This window comes from Palaemon carinicauda, chromosome 7, assembly GCF_036898095.1.
Source record: "Palaemon carinicauda isolate YSFRI2023 chromosome 7, ASM3689809v2, whole genome shotgun sequence".
Classification (NCBI taxonomy): domain Eukaryota; kingdom Metazoa; phylum Arthropoda; class Malacostraca; order Decapoda; family Palaemonidae; genus Palaemon; species Palaemon carinicauda.
Window position 1 is genome coordinate 63587258 of NC_090731.1, and position 20319 is coordinate 63607576.

At 40.6% G+C, this 20319-nt stretch overlaps 1 protein-coding gene across 1 annotated transcript in view; it reads left to right on the forward strand.

Moving 5' to 3' along the window:
* The first annotated feature begins 4535 nt into the window (after nucleotides 1–4535).
* The window catches only part of LOC137644326 (protein fem-1 homolog A-like), a 16181-nt gene continuing 397 nt past the window's right edge, over nucleotides 4536–20319 (forward strand). The window contains exons 1-6 of the mRNA XM_068377315.1: nucleotides 4536–4670; nucleotides 16648–16807; nucleotides 17891–17995; nucleotides 18409–18627; nucleotides 19096–19282; nucleotides 19660–20319. The exon at nucleotides 19660–20319 is cut by the window's right edge and continues 397 nt beyond it. Coding sequence (XP_068233416.1) covers nucleotides 4536–4670; nucleotides 16648–16807; nucleotides 17891–17995; nucleotides 18409–18627; nucleotides 19096–19282; nucleotides 19660–20319 — 1466 coding nt within the window. The remainder of the gene's footprint in view (nucleotides 4671–16647; nucleotides 16808–17890; nucleotides 17996–18408; nucleotides 18628–19095; nucleotides 19283–19659) is intronic.

Here is a 20319-nt window from a genome sequence, read left to right on the forward strand (position 1 = left end):
TCATAATTTTTGTTTGCATTTTTTCGGCAAAAAAAAAAAAAAAAAAAAAAAAAGGAATTCGGTAATAACGTTATTTGGAATAAACTTGTTACTCTACTGTGAAAGTAATACCATATACACACACTTCTAACATCGCATTTTTATTTATATTTGAATTTCCATCCCTTAATTTAATTTTTACTAATGTCACTGTTCTTAAAATAATTTATTAGGATTGTTTAATACTTCTCTTATAGTTTATTCTATTGTTTCCTCTCCTCACTGTGCTTTTTTTTTCTCTGTTGAAGGGTTTGGGGTTATGGCATCCTGCTTTTCCAACTAAGGTTGTAACCTAGGTAGTAGTAGTAGTAGTAGTAGTAGTAGTAGTAGTAGTAGTAGTAGTAGTAATAATAATAATAATAATAATAATAATAATAATAATAATAATAAAGTTGTTGACATTGTGTATACATGCTTTTATAAACCTTGGCTTGTTACGTTAAAATCCTTTTTCTAGTTCATATTTACAAGGATTTTCGTTTTCCCCCTTAGATTACTTGTATTGATTTGAGTGCAAACTAAATTCTTTCATGATTCCTGTCATTTCTTCTCTGTCAATTGAATCATATGGAATTTTAAAATCTATTGAAATTGTAATCAAGTTTCCCTTCCTTTTGTAAATTTCTTCCAAGAAATACCTACTCTTCCCTCTTTTGTGAATCCAGCTTGTGTTTGTCATTCCCATATGTTTCTCAGATAGTATTGTAATTCGCGTTTCATAACAGAAATATGAACACTGTACTTAGACGCCGGCCATCCAAACGGTGTGAAACTGATAAAGCGTAGCCGCTTTATGACAGATGTCCTTCCTTTTTGACTAATATCAGACTCACAGGATTACCCAGAGGTTAAATCCCAGCACTCTCTCTCTCTCTCTCTCTCTCTCTCTCTCTCTCTCTCTCCTTATTCTTGCCGAGCATATATATTTGATAAGGTAAGGTTTTCACTTTTATAATGATAATTAGAACCAACTATATTTTTTTTTCGAAATTTTAATCACAGGTTAATTGCCAGGTTTATCCTACCGTCTTAATAGGACTGGCAGAAGGAAGTTTGAAATCTGATTAACCAGTACATCTCGGAGGTCACAAAGGAAAATTTACCAGGCAAAGATCAGTGAGACAAATTCAAGCCCCTGAATGGTAAACTTTGCAGTCAATGGATGCAGAGTATCTAAGGAAATTGCTAAATAATATAGAATAGACAAAACGAAGATTGAATTGACTTTTCCTCTAAGAAATCGTAATGTTATAAGCTGAAAGACCATTGATTGACGGATGTAACCCGAACACCACATGCACGGAAATATCGGTATTGAAAGATAAGTAGGCCTATATAACAGGGGCACACCAATTTATGGTTTTGTCTTTAGAGGAACCCCTTTCAGGTTCATTATAAATATTGTTTAAGCTTGTTTACTTATGTTGAATATAGGCGTAGGAGATTATATATATATATATATATATATACATATATATATATATATATATATATATGTATATATATATATATATATATGTATATATATATATATATATATTTATATATATATATATGTATATATATATATATATATGTATATATATATATATATATATATGTGTATATATATATATATATATATGCATGTATATATATATATATATATATGTATGTATATATATATATATATATATTTATATATATATATATATATGCACATATATGTGTATATATACATATATATATATGTATATATATATATATATATATACATATATATATATATCGTTGTCGTCGGCGCCCACTCGTGTCCGAGTATTGGGTTCTGTCGTTAGCCATCAGCCTCCTATCTATGGGGTGGGTGCTTATGTCTGATGTGGCTGTTAAGTCCTAGTCTGTGGTGGAAGAGTCGCGGACAGTGTTCACAAGGGAGGGTAGGTGGTGGGCGGGGCTGTTCTAATCACTCCCTCCGTCTTCTCCTCCTAGCCTCCTCATTTTGTCTCCTCCTCTCATCAAAGTCCACGGTGCCATGGTGTACTCTACTCCTCCAGGTTTTCCTGTCCCTGGCTGTTTCTTCCCATGAGGAAGGATCGATGTCAGTTAGAGCCAGGGTGCGCTTTAGTTGATCTTTATAGCGCATTTTCGGGGCTCCTCGTGGTCTGGTGCCCTGGGTCAGTTCTCCGTAGAATATTTTCTTTGGGAGCATAGATGGATTCATCCTATGCACGTGTCCTATCCAGCGTAGGCGGTGGTGGATGATGGTGGCCTCCACGCTGGTCAGCGAGGCACGTTCTAAGACTTCAATGTTGGTGGTGTGGCTCTCCCAGGGGATTTTCAAGATCTGCCTCAGTTTCATTTGTTGGAAGCGTTCAAGGTTTATAATATCGTTTCTATATAGTGTCCATGTTTCACGTGCATACAGGAGTGTGGAGAGGACTACTGCCCTGAACACCATTATTTTGGTGGTCATTGTCAGTGCGTGGTTGTTAAATACGCGGCAGTTGAGTCGACCAAGGGCGGAGTGGGCTGCCCTGATCCTGTTCTCCAAGTCCTTTTTGCTTGTGGGAGCTGATGTTAGGATGCTCCCTAGGTAGGAGAACTGGTCCACCCGTTCTAACGGTTGGTCATTCACTGTGGTATTGAAGTTTAGGAGCATCAGTCCTGGTGGATGTTGGACGAGGGTCTTGGTTTTATCTGTGTTGACTTGCATCCCAAAACGTTTGTAGGCAGAGTTTTATACATCAGCTAATGACTGCAGGTCCTCTGCCGTCTGACCTGGGGTGGCATTGTCTTCAGCATACTGCAGTTCTCGCACTGCACACAAGGTGGTCTTGGTTCTGGCGCGGAGTCTGGCAAGGTTGAAAGCGCCTCCATCCATGCGGAAACGTAGGTCGACTGAGGGTGTGTCTGGGGGAATCTCGTTGAGCATTGCTGTGGTATATAGCGAGAAACACGTTGGGGCCAGAACACAGCCCTGCTTCAGGCCGCCGTTGATGGGGAATGGGTCTGAAAGAGAGTTCTGGTGGCAGACTCTCCCAACCATTCCGTCATGGAGGGCACGCACCAGCTTGACAAAATCGGGTGGGCAGCCATATCTTTTGAGGACAGCCCACATGGCAGGTCGAGGTACTTTGTCGAAGGCCTTTTTCAAATCCCAGAAGATGAACATTATGGGCTGTTGTTGTTCGAGGCTCTTCTCTTGTAGTTGTCGCGCACAGAAGATCATGTCTATGGTCCCGCGGGAAGGTCGAAAGCCGCACTGGGACTCTGGCAGGACGTCTTCTGTGAGAATAAGGAGGCGGTCAAGGAGAATCCGAGCAAAAATCTTACTCGCGATGCTTAGCAGTGATATTCCCCGGTAGTTGTTACAGTTCTCCCTGTCTCCCTTCTTGAAGATGGTAACGATGTTTGCATCGCGGAAGTCACAGGAGAGGGTCTTGGTCTCCCATATTTTCAGTATAAGGAGCATCAAATGGTTCCTCATACCGGGGCCAACATGAGTGAGGAGCTCCAACCGGATGTTGTCTGGCCCTGGGGCTTTGCCGGGCTTCATGCGCTGCAGGGCCTTGTTGAAGTCATGGATGGATGGTGGTAGTGCCATCCAGTGATGGACGGGATGCTGCGGGGTCATTCGCAGGAGATCGTCTGGGGTGTCTGCTTGGTCATTGAGGAGGTTCTCAAAGTGAGACCTCCACCTGGCCAGGATGCCCTCGCTGTCGGTGATGGTCGTGGCCCCATCCTCGTCCTTCAGGCTGCCCACTGATGACCGTGTGGGACCGAATATTTCCTTTGTTGCTGCATAGAAGCTGCGCAGGTCATGTTGGTCAGCGAAACTCTGTATTTCTGCAGCTTTTCTTTGCCACCAGGTGTTTTGGGCTTCACGGATCCCTCTTTGGCAACCAGCTTCAGCCACCTTGTGAGGACATTTGTTAGCTGCTTTTGGTTGGTTTTTCAAAGTCAGGCGTACTTGTCGTTTGGTTTCAATGAGAAGAGAGATGATAGCATCATTCTCATCAAACCAATCCTGCCGTTTCTAGGTGGTGTAGCCTAGTGTTTCCTCCGCAGCACGGGCCATGGCGTTTCTGAGTGTGGTCCAGTGGTGCTCAACAGTGGCCTGACCCACGGGGTCTGCGAGGTGTTGTTCGCAGGCCTCCTTGTAGTTCTGAGCCACCTGTGGGTTGCGGAGCTTACTACAATCAAAGCGTTGGTGTGGTACGCTGTCAGGTGCCCTTTTGGGTGGTCATAGGGTCGTCACGGAGAGTCGGGAGATGAGGAGTCTGTGGTCCGTCCAGCAGTCGTCCGCTCCCAGCATGGATCGGGTGATGCGGACGTCTCCCTCGGTCTCTGGCTCTGGTCAGGACGTAGTCCAGGGTGTGCCAGTGTTTAGACCGTGGGTGTCTCCATGTGGTCTTTTGTCGTTTTGGTAACTGGAAGATGGTGTTGGTTACCACAAGTTGGTGTTCTGCACACAGACCCAGTAGGAGTTGGCCATTGGCGTTGCAATTTCCAATGCCATGGCGGCCGATGATTCCCTCCCACAGGCGATGGTCTTTGCCTACTCGGGCATTGAAGTCGCTAAGCACAATGAGCTTGTCATTGGCGGGCACTGCCTGGATGGTGCAGTCGAGCTGGGTGTAGAAGGCAGCTTTGTCATCATCGGTTGAGGTCATAGTCGGGGCGTAGACAGAGATCAGGGTGAGGTGTCTGTCCCGCGTAATGGGGATGCGGACAGTCATCAGGCGCTCACTGATGGCCTTGGGAGCGAGGTTGTGCTGCTGCACTAGCTGGGAATGGATGGCGAAGCCGACACCGTGGATGCGAGGCTCCTCTAGGGCCTTGCCTTTCCAGAAGATGGTGTAGCCTGTTCCAGCTTCCCTGATGTTGCCCTCTTTGGGTAGTCTGGTCTCGCTAAGAGCCGCCACATCAACATTGAAGCGGGCTAGCTCCTTGCAGACGAGGACTGTACGTCGTTCCGGGCAGTTGGTGTACGTCACGTCTTGGAGGGTGCGGATGTTCCACGCACCTAAGGTTAATATTTTTTTCTTGTTGTTTCGACCGCATTAGTGGGATGTCCGCCAGCCACGGTGAGCTGACCAGACGGGTTTGCCGTGTCCGATGTTTACCCCACCTTTTCTAGGGGCCTCCCCATGTGGGGTGGGCTGCGGTGTCCTCAATAGGCCAGCCCAGTCACAGGTCCAGCTGCCGACTCTGGTGTCACGGCACTGTCACCAGAGAGCGACTGAATCTTAGACTCGCCGCCTGAGTGCAGTCGTGGGCTAAGGGCTTCCAGCTATCCAGGCCTGCCCCCTTCACCCACGGTGCTGTCGCCTCAGGACTTGGTGGTGGTGATGATGATGATGATGGTGAGAAAGAGATGAAGAAGGGTGGAGGAAACGACAGAATGCCAGTAGCTGGGTATATTGTTTTGGGTGGTCGTGGCTTTGCATCGGCCACGAACACACACTTGGCCCACACCGTTTTCACCGCGGCTCAAGACATATGAGACAGGCGGCTTCTCCGATGTTGGTTGCATCGAGCTGCCGGGTTCTTGTTATGTCAAGGCCCGCCTTGTTGCCTGCCCGACAGGCATTGCCCTCTTCCGCCGGCGCTGGGAAGCTCCGCCGTTGGGGTCTTGTTTGGTTTGATTTTGGAGTTTTGCTTCTCCTAGCCTTTGCCTATCTTAGATAAAGGAGAAGGCCTATAGGGGTCCAGTCTTGGTCTGGTCTCTCAGAACTGGCCTTAGCGGTATGGTTGAGCCTGCCAGGGTGGATAAACTACCCCACCGCCATTGCCCAGCCCATCATTGAGACACTCAAGCCCCTCTACTGTATATATATATATATCTATCTATATATATATATTATATATATATACATATATATATATATATATATATACATATATATATATATATATATGTATATATGTACATATATGTGTATATATATATTTATATATATATATATATATATATATATATAATTATATATATATATATATATATATATATGTATATATATATATATATATATACATACATATATATATATATATATATAGCATGTGTGTGTGCCTTCAAGAAAAGAAATTAAGCAAGCTATTATTGTTGTCGATCTTCTGCCAGCAAGTACAGTTGTAAGGAAAGGGTAAAGGAAAGTTAGATACTCGCCCCCTGTATTAGTGTTAATCTCCTAATCTGCCTTTATTGTGGTTTTCAAAGTGATTCTTTCAAGGAAAAATGAACTAAATGTTTATGCTCGAACACGATACCTTCTTGGAAAGAGCTCTTCTCAGCGGCCACCACCGAATGGTTTGAATATAGTGGTAGTATCTCAACATGCATACACACACACACACACACACACACATATATATATATAATATATATATATATATATATATATATATGTGTGTGTGTGTGTGTGTGTGTGTATGTGTGTGTGTATGTAGTTTGTGTGTGTTTAATTTAACTGTTATACTAAAATGCCTTGAAATAAGTAATTTATGTTGCTCAGTAATAATTATTTTGAAAGTGTGTACGATAATTTTGGGTGAAAACGTTTATTTTATGCCTTGTATTCGATAATCCAGTGGAAATATTCTGGCAACCAATTCAAAACAGTCATTAGGAAGTATGTCGCCCTACAAAGAACATGGAAGGAAGTCCTCGTACTCGCTTAAGCCTTCATCAACAGGCTCAAGAAATAGTTTTTAAGATCGTGAAGTACTTTGATAAAGATAAGGCAAACCAAAGACCCGTTATATATGTTAGAAAAATTTTGAAACGCCTTTTGTTATAAATCTAGAATCATCTGATGAAGAGGAGTTATAATGTATAGTATCTAATTTATGTATATCTCTGGAATCATTAATGCTTCTCTTTCATTTTCAATGTAAAAATCCATTCATTCTTTTCTTTCTTTTGTAACGTAATTATTCATTCAGTTTTTATTTATTTTGTAATGTAGATATTTTTTCTTTCATTAATAATGTAAACAAAAATTTAGCCTCTAAATCAATTTACTTATACAAATAACGAATTGTGACGTATTTTTAATATAAGTAAGATGTGCAGGAATATCGTTATCAATATAACATTCAGGACCGAAAACTATCATCTACTTTATTTGTTTTAATAAATTCTTACGAAGACTAGGAAACCTATTTATATAATCATCAGGTATGACACTCAAGGAACAGTATCATATATTTGAAGATAAAAACGTGCCAAACCTAAAAAAAATATTCAAGGTAAATTTCAAAGCTTGAACTAAGTCAATGGAAAAAAGGCATGTGAATATATATAGAAAAAAAAGTGTCAATGATAGATAATAAGTTTAATTGTCGTCGATAATTCTTTGTGTAACCCATGTATATTTGGCACTTATTGTTTATGTACCTACATTTACACAGGATCTCTCTCTCTCTCTCTCTCTCTCTCTCTCTCTCTCTCTTTATGTATGTTTATATATATATATATATATATATGTATACATACATACATGCATATATATATATATATACATCTATATGTATACATACATACATATGTATATATATATATATATATATATAAACATATACATATATATGTATACATACATACATACATACACACACACACACATATATATATATATATATATATATAAATGTATACTTTCTCTCCCTCTTTCACTCTCTGTCTGTCTGTCTCTCTCTCTCTCTCTCTCTCTCTCTCTCTCTTACACAGACACAAATACACACACACATATACATATATATACATATATATATATATATATATATACACATATATATATATAAATATATATATATATATATATATACATACATATATATATATATATATATATGTGTGTGTGTGTATACATTGTACAGTATATATATATATATATATATATGTAGGTATACATTGTACAGTATATATATATATATATATATGTGTGTGTGTATATATTGTACAGTATATATATATACATATATATATATATAAATATATATATATATATATATATATTGTGACGAGCCAAGAGAGGGTTGTGAACTCAAAGGCAGGATGCAATCAACTGAATTATATTGTTATAGAACACACTCCTTTATATACAAATCCTCAAGGCAACAGGACATAAAAAGTTAACAAGACAGACAATGTTACAGAGGAAACAGCAGACATGAATTTTCATGTTCGTTTAGTGCGAGGGAAGAGCGAAGATACAAGCATGATATATGCAAAAGGAATTATGTACAAATGTGTGAAACCCGGTTGGTACATGGCTCCCCCCCTAAAAATGACATACCGTACATGTTAAATAGGGCGCCCTGATCTGGAGAGGCGAACTGTAGGCGGGTCCTCTGGCAGAAGATAAGCAGGTTTTAGACGATCAATGGAGACCCAGTCTTCTTTGCCCCGAATGTTTAGTAGGAATGCTTTCGGACTGCGTCGGATCACAAGGAAAGGGCCTGTGTAAGGGGGCGTTAGTGGTGGCTTGCTAGTGTCGTTGCGCAGGAAGACGTGCGTTGCAGAGTGCAAGTCCGTTGGTTTGTGATGCTTCGCTGGGGGCTTGTAAGTCTGGCGGCATGGAGTAAATTTTCCCACGACGTGACGTATGCGCTGGAGATCGTCGGAGGAGGTTGTAGAAGGAAAAAATTCGGCAGGGACGACCAACGGGTCGCCATACACCCATTTCAGCTGCCGAGACGTCGAGGGCGTCTTTAGGGGTGGTCCTTATTCCCAGGAGGACCCAGGGAAGCTGAGTAAACCAGTTAGAATCCTTGCAGCGGGACATCAAAGCTGCTTTGAGGGTGCGATGAATACGTTCAACCATTCCATTGGCAGCGGGGTTGTAGGCAGTTTGTCAGATATAGGGTGATGCCCAGGAGATTCGCTAATGACGTCCACAATTGAGAAGTGAAAGTGGTTCCCCTGTCAGAAGTAATATGCTCATGGATACCAAATCTTGCAATCCATCCAGAGAGTAACGCAGATGTACATGAGGCGGATGTTGCAGTTTCCATGGGAATGGCTTCAGGCCAACGAGTGGAGCGGTCGATGACGGTAAACAGGTAACGATGTCCTTGTGATGTGGGTAGGGGGCCTACAATGTCGACGTGAATGTGTGCGAAACGACGCTGAGGTTGAGGAAAGGTGCCCACTCCTGAATCCGTGTGTCGATGTACTTTGAAAGTTTAGCAAGAAGTACAGGCGCGGACCCAATCCTTAGCATCCTTAGAAATGCCGTGCCAAATGAACTTTGCCTTCAGCAGCTGTGCAGTAGAACGGCACAAGGGATGTGAAAGGCCGTGGATAAAATCAAACACCTGTCGGCGCATGGGAGCAGGAATCCAAGGTCGCGGTCTACCAGTACTGACGTCTCAGAGGAGGGTGGTGTTGGAGTCTTCGAGGGGAATATCTTCCCAACGGAGGGACGTGCAGGATGTCCTACAAGCTTGATACTCTGGATCCTGTCGTTGGGCTTCAGCCAGGGCGTTGTAATCCAATCCCAGTTGAACGGCAGCCAACGTGTTTCTTGACAGGGCATCGGCAACAGGATTCATTTTCCCAGGGACGTATTGAAGGGTACAATTGTATTCAGCCACGGCGGAGAGATGTCGGCGTTGACGGGCGGACCAGGCGTCAGACTGTCGAGTGAAGGCGTGCACCAGAGGCATGTGGTCTGTGCGAATGACGAAGGGCGTACCTTCTAAGAAATTGGCGAAAGTGACGGACAGCCAAGTGCACCACCAGCAATTCTTGATCGAAGGTAGAATAACCCGATTCTGCCTTGGACAGTTTTCTGCTGAAGAAGGCCATTGGGCGGGGCGAGCCTTTGACCACCTGCTCGAGTACTGCACCAATAGGGACGTCGCTGGCATCGGTGGAGAGAAGGAGAGGGGCGTGTGGGATAGGAAAAGTGAGAGCCGCAGCACTTGATAGGGTCTTCTTTGCATTGCAGAAGGCTGCTTCTTGAAGGGGACCCCACTTCAGGTCCTTTGGCTTGCCCTTGAGGGAGGCGTAGAGGGGAGCAAGAGTGGCGACAATGGCTGGCAGAAAACAGTGATAATAGTTGATCATGCCCAAGAATTCCCTGCAGAGCTTTGACGGTCGAGGGGCGCGGGGAAATTCTGAACGGCTGCTACCTTCTCAGGGAGGGGATGGACTCCTTCAGGAGTGATACGGTGCCCTAAGAACGACACTTCGTTGGTGCCAAAGGTACACTTGTCGTACCGGACTACAAGGCCGTTTTGTTGCAGGCGGTCAAGCACGATGCGCAGGTGACGGAGGTGTTCCTCTTTTGAGGAGGAGAACACAAGTATGTCGTCCACATAACATACACAGAAAGGGTGGTCCCCTAAGATGCCATCCATGAGACATTGTAACGTTGCCACAGCATTACGAAGGCCAAAACAAGAGTAATTGAAGGTGTATGTACCAAACAGAGTGGTGATGGCGGTTTTGGGGATGTCTTCTGGGTTCATAGGCACCTGATAATACCCCTTCAGGAGGTCAAGCGTAGAGAAAACCTTCGCTTTGTGCAGGTAGGAGGTCACATCGGCAATGTTTGGGAGGGGGTAGTGATCCGGTTCTGTTTGCATGTTCAGGCGCTTGTAATCCCCGCACAGACGGAGGGAGCCGTCTTTATTCAGAACGATGTGTAAGGGTGACGACCATGGGCTGGAGGCCTTTTTGGCAAAGGCCCATTTTCTCCATTTCGGCGAACGTCTGTTTGGTGGCTGCCAATCGTTCCGGTGCCAGACGTCTGAATTTTGCGAAGACTGGGGGTCCCGCCGTCTTGATATGGTGATAAATACCGTGCTTGGCAGGAACCGTGGGCGTTTGGCAAAGTTCTGGACGGAAAACTTCCGGGTATGACGTGAGGAGGTGGGCGTAGGCATCCGTGGGTGCGCTGATGTGGAGAGCGAGGTTAGAGGGGGTGGGTTGAAGAGGTGTCGACAAGTACGAGTCTGCGTTGACCAATCGTCGGTGGGCGACATCGACCAGAAGGTGGAAATGAGAGAGGAAATCCGCACCGAGGACTGGCATTGTGACGTCAGCAATGAGACTCTTCCAATTGAATTTACCGTTTCCGAACGATAATGTGAGGTTCTCGTAACCGTAGGTGAGTATCGCAGATCCGTTGGCAGCTACTAAGCGGACGTCGGCAGATGTAGACAGACTACGTCGTGCCTTGAAGAGTTTCCTTGGCAAAAGAGAACGACAAGAACCCGTGTCTACCAAAAATCGCACGCCCGTTCCTGCATCCTGTAAAAAGAAAAGATTAGAAACATGGGAGGCCACCGCCACAAGCGATGGCCTACTTACACGTTTTTTGGCCATTGACAATCCTTGGCACATTTCTTCGCGGTTGCCCCGAATCTGAAGTGGTAGTAGCAAAACTGCGGCGGATGGGAGGTAGTAAGTGGCTGTAGAAGTCGTTCGTTGGGGCGCGAGCGATTGGTGGGTGGTGGGCGGCTTTGTCGCCGCTTCGGCACGTCACAGGGTAGGCGTGTATGTCCTACGGCATTCATGTCAGCTTCGGTTGACGTTGAATAGGCATCCTCGTCGTTAGGGGTGGAGGCGTTGATGGAGGTCTTGAAGTGGCTGTCCATAAGGGCGTCGGCTTTGGTCATCAAGTCCTTTATGGGTAAACTATCGACATCGGGTATGGCAGCGCGTAACAGGTTCGGGTAAACGGTGTATCCAAAGGGCACGAAGTAGGTTCACCTCACGAGGAGAGCCGTCTGCGGCAGGTTGAAGGCGAGCGATACTGGTCATTTCCCTGAGGGAAAGCGAAGCCCTTTGGTCCCGCAACGGTTGTTGCGAGAGCTGAAAAAGCTTTTCTATACGGGCGGCTGGCGACGGCGAGTACTGCTGCAGAAGGTATAATTTGTGGGCGTCATACGCTATTGGGGTGTCTCCTTGTTCACAAAGCCAGTCGGATATTTCTGGGAAGGTGTTCTCGGGTATCGCTGCGAGAACATTATCCGCTTTGGTGGTTGAGCGAGTACCGTCCCTGATACGAAAGTGGATTTCTGCGCGCTGAAACCAAGCAAACGCCTCTCCGTTGGCGAATGGTGAAAGTTTCAATGGGGCAGCCGCAGCGCCAACTGCTGTAGTAGAGTCCGTCTCCGTCATAGTACCAACGATGGAGGGGCGAGGGAGGTGGGGGTGGAAGGCAGTGGGGAGCGAGTCGACTTCCGGGGTCACCAATGTGACGAGCCGAGAGAGGGTTGTGAACTCAAAGGCAGGATGCAATCAACTGAGTTATATTGTTATAGAACACTCTCCTTTATATACAAAACCTCAAGGCAACAGGGCATAACAAGTTAACAAGACAGACAATGTTACAGAGGAAACAGCAGACATGAATTTTCATGTTCTGTTAGTGCGAGGGAAGAGCGAAGATACAGGCATAATAAATGCAAAAGGAATTATGTACAATTGTGAGACACACAGTTGGTACAATATATATATATATATATATATATATGTGTGTGTGTGTGTGTGTGTGTTTGTGTGTGTGTATGTAAGCCTCTACGAAATAAAATTTGTGAGGATAGGTAGTTAAATAAAAAAAGAATACAAATTGATTAGAAAATGCGGAAACTCAGTAGTATAGGATAATCCTCATAAAGGTCCAGTATATTGCCATAGGAAACATTCGGACGCAGGGATTAGAAGGGGTAAATGGGAGCGGTAGGACTTTAACCTCTCCAGAGAAGGACATTTGGTAACGTGGAGACAACGCCCGGATAGCCATGAAGGAGTCGATAGGGTATAATAAAAAGTAGACACTGAGATTACTTAAGTGCCATATTTGGATGAGATCATGGGGGCAGAAGGTTTAGGCATGCTCTTCGCACTCCCCAAGTACACCAAACTTTCAGCTAGTCTCCACAAGGCACTGGAAGAGTTGGAAGACCCAGCTTACATGGCTGAGGACAATGAAGCATAAAGTAGGAGATGATGGATGGAGAAGTATTGATAACAGCGAAATCTAACTAAAGCCCTTTGCGTCAATGGGCCCAAGAGATGATGATGATGATGATAAAGAGCAATACGAATAAAGTAGAATCATTTCAGGAATTAAGAAATATTAAGGTAAATCAAGAAAACAATATCACCATTCTTGTGCCAGACAGTTTCAAAACATTGACGTATTGCGTAATAAATTCTGTGAAATGTAAGACCTATCCATACTGTGGGAGAAAGCGAGCAATATATTTGCATGTAATCATGAAAACGTCAGAGTATGGAAGCCGAAGCCGTCTCTCTCTCTCTCTCTCTCTCTCTCTCTCTCTCTCTCTCTCGAACTAATTTTAAGTAGGAAACAACTATTGCCATTCCTCAGGTATCGATTTATGCCAGCTATTCAACATCCTTTTTTTTTTTTTAATTTAGAACTAAGGTTCTGATAGACATCGGTGAATTTCCATCAATAATTCAATCCAGAATAATTTCTCACAATTGTCTGTGTCTTGGCATTTATTGCACGCAGAGAATGCTGGTGTTTAAACCCAAGAACACCTTGAGAAGAATATATATATATATATATATATATATACATATATATATATATATATATATATTATACCTTTATATACATATATATATATATATATATATAGATAAATATATAAATATATATATATATATATATATATATGTATATATATATATATATATGTATATGTAAACATATATATATATATATATATATATAAATAAATTTCTACCTCATACCAGCGATCGAACGCTAGCCTCTTCTAATGAAAGGCCAGGTCGAAACCAACCATGCCACGAGAGGTCATAAAAGAAATCGGAACCTAACGCTACCCAGCAGTTCGAGGATTTACCTGGCGAGACATCAGTCTCTTACCAGCGAGTTTCACCCGATTTCCCAGCCCACTACGTGACACAATTGGTAGTAATTCATTCAAATTACCCCTAATGAATCAATATGGATAAATATCAACACAGCATCGTGTTCAAATAAAAAGTAAATTTCTACCTCATACTTGGGATCGAACGCTAGCCCCTTCTAGGTCAAAACCAACCATCCCACGAGAGGCCATAAATCCTCGAACTGCTGGGTAGCGTTAGGTTCCGATTTTTTTTTATGGCCTCTCTTGGCATGGTTGGTTTCGACCTGGCCTTTAATTAGAAGGGGCTAGCGTTTGATCCCAAGTATGAGGTAGAATTTTTTTTCTATTTGAACACGATGTTGTGTTGATATTTATCCATATTGACTCATTAGGGGTAATTTGAATGAATTACTACCAATTGTGTCAAGTGGGGTTCCGGGAAATCGGGTAAAACTCGCTGGTAAGAGACTGATGTCTCGCCAGGTAAATCCTCGAACTGCTGGGTAGCGTTAGGTTCCGATTTCTTTTATATCCTCTCGTGGCATGGTTGGTTTCGACCTGGCCTTTCATAAGAAAGGGCTAGTGTTTGATCCCAGGTATGAAGTAGAAATTTTTTTCTATTTGAACACGATGTTGTGTTTATATTTATCCATATTGACTCATTACGGGTAATTTGAATGAATTACCCAATTGTGTCACGTGGTGGGCCGCGATATCGGGTAAAACTTGCTGCTAAGAGACTGATGTCTCGCCAGGTAAATCCTCGAACTGCTGGCTAGCGTTAGGTTCTGATTTCTTTTATGGCCTCTCGTGGCATGGTTGGTTTCTACCTGGCCTTTCATTAGAATGGGCTAGCGTTCGATCCCAAGAATGAGGTAGAAATTTATTTCTATCTGAACACGATATTGTGTTGATATTTATCCATATATATATATATATATATATATTCATGCATATAATATATATATATATATATATATAAATATATATATATATATATATATATATATAAATATATATATATATATATATATATATGGATCTTGTCAAAATTAGGCAACCCAGGCATTACCTGGTTCATTATCCTTTGCATGTGAAAATTGGGTTCCTTTTTCTTGAGAAAGAAATTGTTGTGTTTGCCGATTGTTACACGATCTATATATATATATATATATATATATAGATCAGAGAAGGTGGCTGTTTCATAATGTTATTTATGTACTTATTTGTAGCCCTGGAATATGTGATAATGACGATCACGAAACGTCGGGATTTATGATGAATATATTCCTAGAACTGCCTATTCCCCTGTACATTCTGATAAATTTATATATATACATATATAAATATATATATATATATATATATATATATATATTTATATATTTATATATATATATATATATATATATATATATTTATATATATATATAAATATGCAAGTTTGAAAAATCAAATCAGATACTGAAATTGGGATATCAAATCGCCTAAAATTACTTATAAATATCAGACCATCTATCGGTTTAGTGAGATTGGTTACCGTGTGGATATGATTCATGGTATGACAATGAAAAAAATATATAATATATTTTGTAGATTTAAGAATAAATTCTTCAGAAGAATATAAGGAGTTAAATCGCAGGATAAGATTTGAAATGAAACTATAATAGATTACTCGTGTGCCCTATATGGATGAGATCAATTTGTGGGGGGGTAGATGGAGATGATTTGGGCATAATCTTCGCACTCCCCAAAGAGAGACTAGTTCACCAAACATTGAACTAGGCTGCTCAAGACGGTAGAAGAGTTGTAAGACCTAGGCCTACATGGCTGAGGAATAAGAAGCGTGAAGTAGGAGAGGATGAATGGAGAAGTATCGATTTAAAAGCTCAAGACAGATGACTGGCGAAATCTAACCGAGGCCCTTTGCATCAATAGGTGTAGTAGGATATGATGATGATGATGATAAAAGAAGGAAAGAGTGTTAGAATACATGCATACCTGGAGTTATTCTTATTATTAATTGCTAAGCTACAACCCTAGTTCGAAAAGCAGGATGCTATATGCCAAGGGGCCCCAACAGGGAAAATAGCCCATTGAGGAAAGAAAGCAAGGAAAAATAGAATATTTTAAGAACAGTAACAACAGTAGAATAAATATTTCCTACATAAACAATAAAAAAATTCAACAAAACAAGAAGAAAAACAAATAGATAGTAGTGTGCCCGAGTGTACCCAAAAGCAAGATACATGCGGTTGAGGGTACATTAGATTTGAATACAACGGATGCTTAGAACAAAGGCAAATGTTATAAGGCATATTCACAGAGATATAATTGTAATGAATAATCAGGAAATTATATTCAAAAGAAACAGATGTTAGGTGCAAGACTAGAAGTGCAAGTCCTGATAATTTTCTTTTGTTTGAAGGATTCACGAATTTCATTATAGAATCAAATTAAAGAAGGTAGCCATACTTCAATGGTTAAATATATCATTACAATTCTTCTTCTTCTTCTTCTTCTTCTTCTTATTATTATTATTATTATTATTATTATTATTATTATTATTATTATTATCATTATTATTATTATTATTATTATTATTATTATTATCCTTATTATTATCATTATTATTATTAATTTTTGTTATTATTATTATTATTATTATTATTATTATTATTATTATTATTATTATTATTATTATTATTAATATTTTTTATGCCTTGGTTTCAATCTAATTAGTGTAACAAATAATTTCAGAGTATTCTAGGGAACAACAGGAGTCGAGCCTCTTTTTGCACTGAAAATTCCATGAATGAATGCCATGCACCTTTGGTTATGGCATCTACTTATGGGCACGTTAACTGTACCAGGTACCTCGTCGAAGTACTGAATGCAGATATAGAAGAGCATGGCATAGGTAAGAGATTTATATTTCTGTAAATGATAATAACTGCACTTTTATCATTTCTCTTTTTTAAGAACGTAGAGTTTTGTGCATTGCTGTTTCTCTCATTCAACGTGCAGCAAGTCATATTTTGATTTCTCTCCAAATTTATCAACATTCAGAAATCTGGGTAGTGCCATATCCTCTTGAGTTATTGAGTTATTGAGTCCTTTGACTGAACAAAATTTACTATATTGGACCCTTCTTTCTGGTTACGACTTATTTCATCTTTCCCTACACATACACACAATAGTCAGGCCTATTCTTTCCTCATACATATGCCAGCGTTGAAATTTTCAAACAATTCTTCTCTCAAGAGGTTAACTACTGCATTTGTTCAGTGGCTACTTTCCTCTTGGTAAGGGTAGAAGAGACTCTCTAGCTATGGTTAGCAGCTCTTCTAGTAGAAGGACACTCCAAAATTAAACTATTGTGTCTTGGTAGCGCCATGGCCTCTGTACCATGGTCTTCCACTGTCTTGGGTTAGAGTTCTCTTGCTTGAGGGTACGCTCGGGCACACTATTTTTATCTAATTTCTCTTCCTCTTATTTTGTTAAAACTTTTATAGTTTATATAGGAAATATCTATTTTCATGTTATAGTTCTTAATATATTTAATTTTTCCTTGTTTATTTTCCTTACTGTAATATTTTGCCTGTTGGGGCCCTGAGGGTAGACCCTGTCACGCTTTTCTATCTAACGTCTGTTCCTCTCATTTTGTTAAAGCTTTTATAGTTTATATGGGAAATAATTGTTTCAATATTACGGTTCTTAAAATATTTTATTTTTCCTTGTTTCTTTTACTCACTGGGCTATTTTCCCCGTTGGGGCCCCTAGGCCTATAGCATCCTGCTTTCCCAACTCGGGATGTAACTTAGTAATTAATAGTAATAATAATGGGGCTCAGTAAATTCAGAGGCAAAATACACACTTGGGCTGGAATAACTCTTTTTCCTTACAGTTTTCCTCCGTGGCAAGTATGTGGAAGGGGTGCGTCCATTATGGTGTGCAGTTAAAAGCGGAAACATAGTGCTTGTTAAATATCTCTTGTTCAAAGGGGCTCAAGTTAATATCATACACGAATTGTGCTCGACTCCGATTAATGCAGCATGTCAGCTGGGATACCCCGCCATTACCAAAGTTTTGGTAGAACATGGAGCAGGTGAGTTCCTTTACACTCTGGTCTTGAGAAGGTGAATGGACTGAAATGCAATTGTTTCCATTAATACTTAATTAGGCTTATTTCCAAGCTCTAAAAATATTTTTTTTTGTAATAACTTGAACAATTGTTAGTTTCCATGAGTTATCCTATGATTTGCCTATTTCTCATCCCATTTCAATCATCAAATTGGGTACAATTGGGAAACAGTCGAGTACAAAAGTTGGCCAGATTAAAACCTAGAGATGTCAAAGACAAAACTCTCTTCTACATGGCTTGCCCTAAAGGCAGATTATAATTCTCTAAATTTTTTTTTTGTAATAACTTGATCAATGGTTAGTTTCCATTAGTTATCCCATGATTTGTCTATTTTTATCTCCATCATCCAATTTATGTAGATTTTTTTTTCTTTCCAGATATTGAAATTACTGATAGGTTAGGGGGTTTTTGTATGATGACTGCAGCTATTCATGGTCATATACAATTAGTGAGGTACCTCATAAGTATTGGAGCTGATGTGAACAAAAAGAATCATGAAGGAAAAACTACAGTGTACAAATGTGCAGAATTAGGACACCTTGAGTTAGTCCAAATGTTGATCGATAATCATGCCAATATGGACGCTGATAGTTCAGGTAAAAACCCAATGTTTAGTCACTGCTTGTAGGTTGGGAGTCATAGGGCTATCACTTAACAATAACAGACTCCCCGCATTGATGAGCTTGAATCATCTTTAACAAAAGGCTTATCTCATAGGCTATATATAATCTTTATGAATATTCCTAAAGTCATTTGCTCCATTATTTATAATATTTTTAATCCTTAAAAATCATAAAATATTCTATGTTTCGTTTAAAAGTATGATCATTCGAGTACCTGAAAGCATAACTATACATGCAAGTAAATAGCGCTATAGTCATAGCCAATCATGTTGTCTCCTGCATTAACAGCTTAAAATTTGTAAGAGGGATGTATTGTGACAGCTGCTAACGAATGAGGCATCATGGTTGGCTGAGACGTCATCAGGGAGTGGGGTTTATTTCGCTGCCCGGAATCTTTGCAGCGACTATACAATAATAATGAACCCACTGATTTCTTTCCAGGAATAACACCTTTACTTGCTGCAGCCTCTGGCGGCCATATAAAGGTAGTGGAATATTTATTTGGCCAAATGGCTTTGACAACCGAAGACAGAATCAATGTCTACCAGGTCCTAGGGGCGGCACATTTTGACAAAAGTAGGGATATAGACAGTGCTATGAAATACTGGAGACTAGCAATGCGTGAGAGGTAAGTCTGAATTGTTATGATTTTCCCCCGTGTAGTGATTATTCACATTTAAATATGTATTTATTGGAAATGTTAATGCTTAAAAGGCTGGGTTAATAAGAGACCTAAGGATTGAAATCTATCTACGTACTTACTTTGAAGTTTAATTATTTTAAATAATTCCAAAAATATTTGGAATACACTTAATATTTTCTCACGATTTGCTAATGACAACAATGTACCTCAAAACTACTTCTTATAAGTATATTCTAGGTCTTTTAGTTTGTATTTTAGTATTTGATATTCAACACCTTTATAAAAGAACAGTAGTATCTGTGTATTCACATGAAATAATTTTCTCAAAACTGAAATTCTTTTACTATCGGCTCTATTTTCAGAGTTGCCAATGGACCTTCCAACAGGAAGGAAACTGAAAGTTTTCCAGCTTTTTTAAGCTACAAGGAAGTTGAAACTGAGGAAGAATTAGAGGAAATAAAGGATAATATTGAGGAATTAGATGTGCAGTCGTTGTTGGTGAAAGCAAGAGTGTTGGGACTTGAACATAATGATACGAGTTTCCATCTTCATATGTTGGGGACTGAATATTCAATGGACAGAGCGTTTAGTCTATCCATCGAGCTGTGGATGCACACTCTTAATATGACTGATAAGAAGCTGAAAGCTTTAGACCCAAAGCGAATGTATTTCCTTCGGTCATTGACTGAAGTATTTTCTGATTTGATTGACTATGAACTTTCTGGAAATGAGGATTTGATTCCCTTATCATGGCATTTTGAGAGTTTCCTACGTCTGTTTGACATGTGCATAGGCCAAGTAGAAGCAGCTATCTCCCCTCAAAATGAAATGAGTTCTTCTTACTCAGCACACGCCATACATATGAAGAGCGCTCTACCTATGGCAATGCATTTAACTTTCTTGCTAACAAAAGCAAAACCTGTACTTGAGGCTGACGAGGTACAATTGGGAAATAGTCGAGTACAAAGGTTGGCCAGATTAAAACCTAGAGATATTAAAGGCAGAACTCTCCTCCACATGGC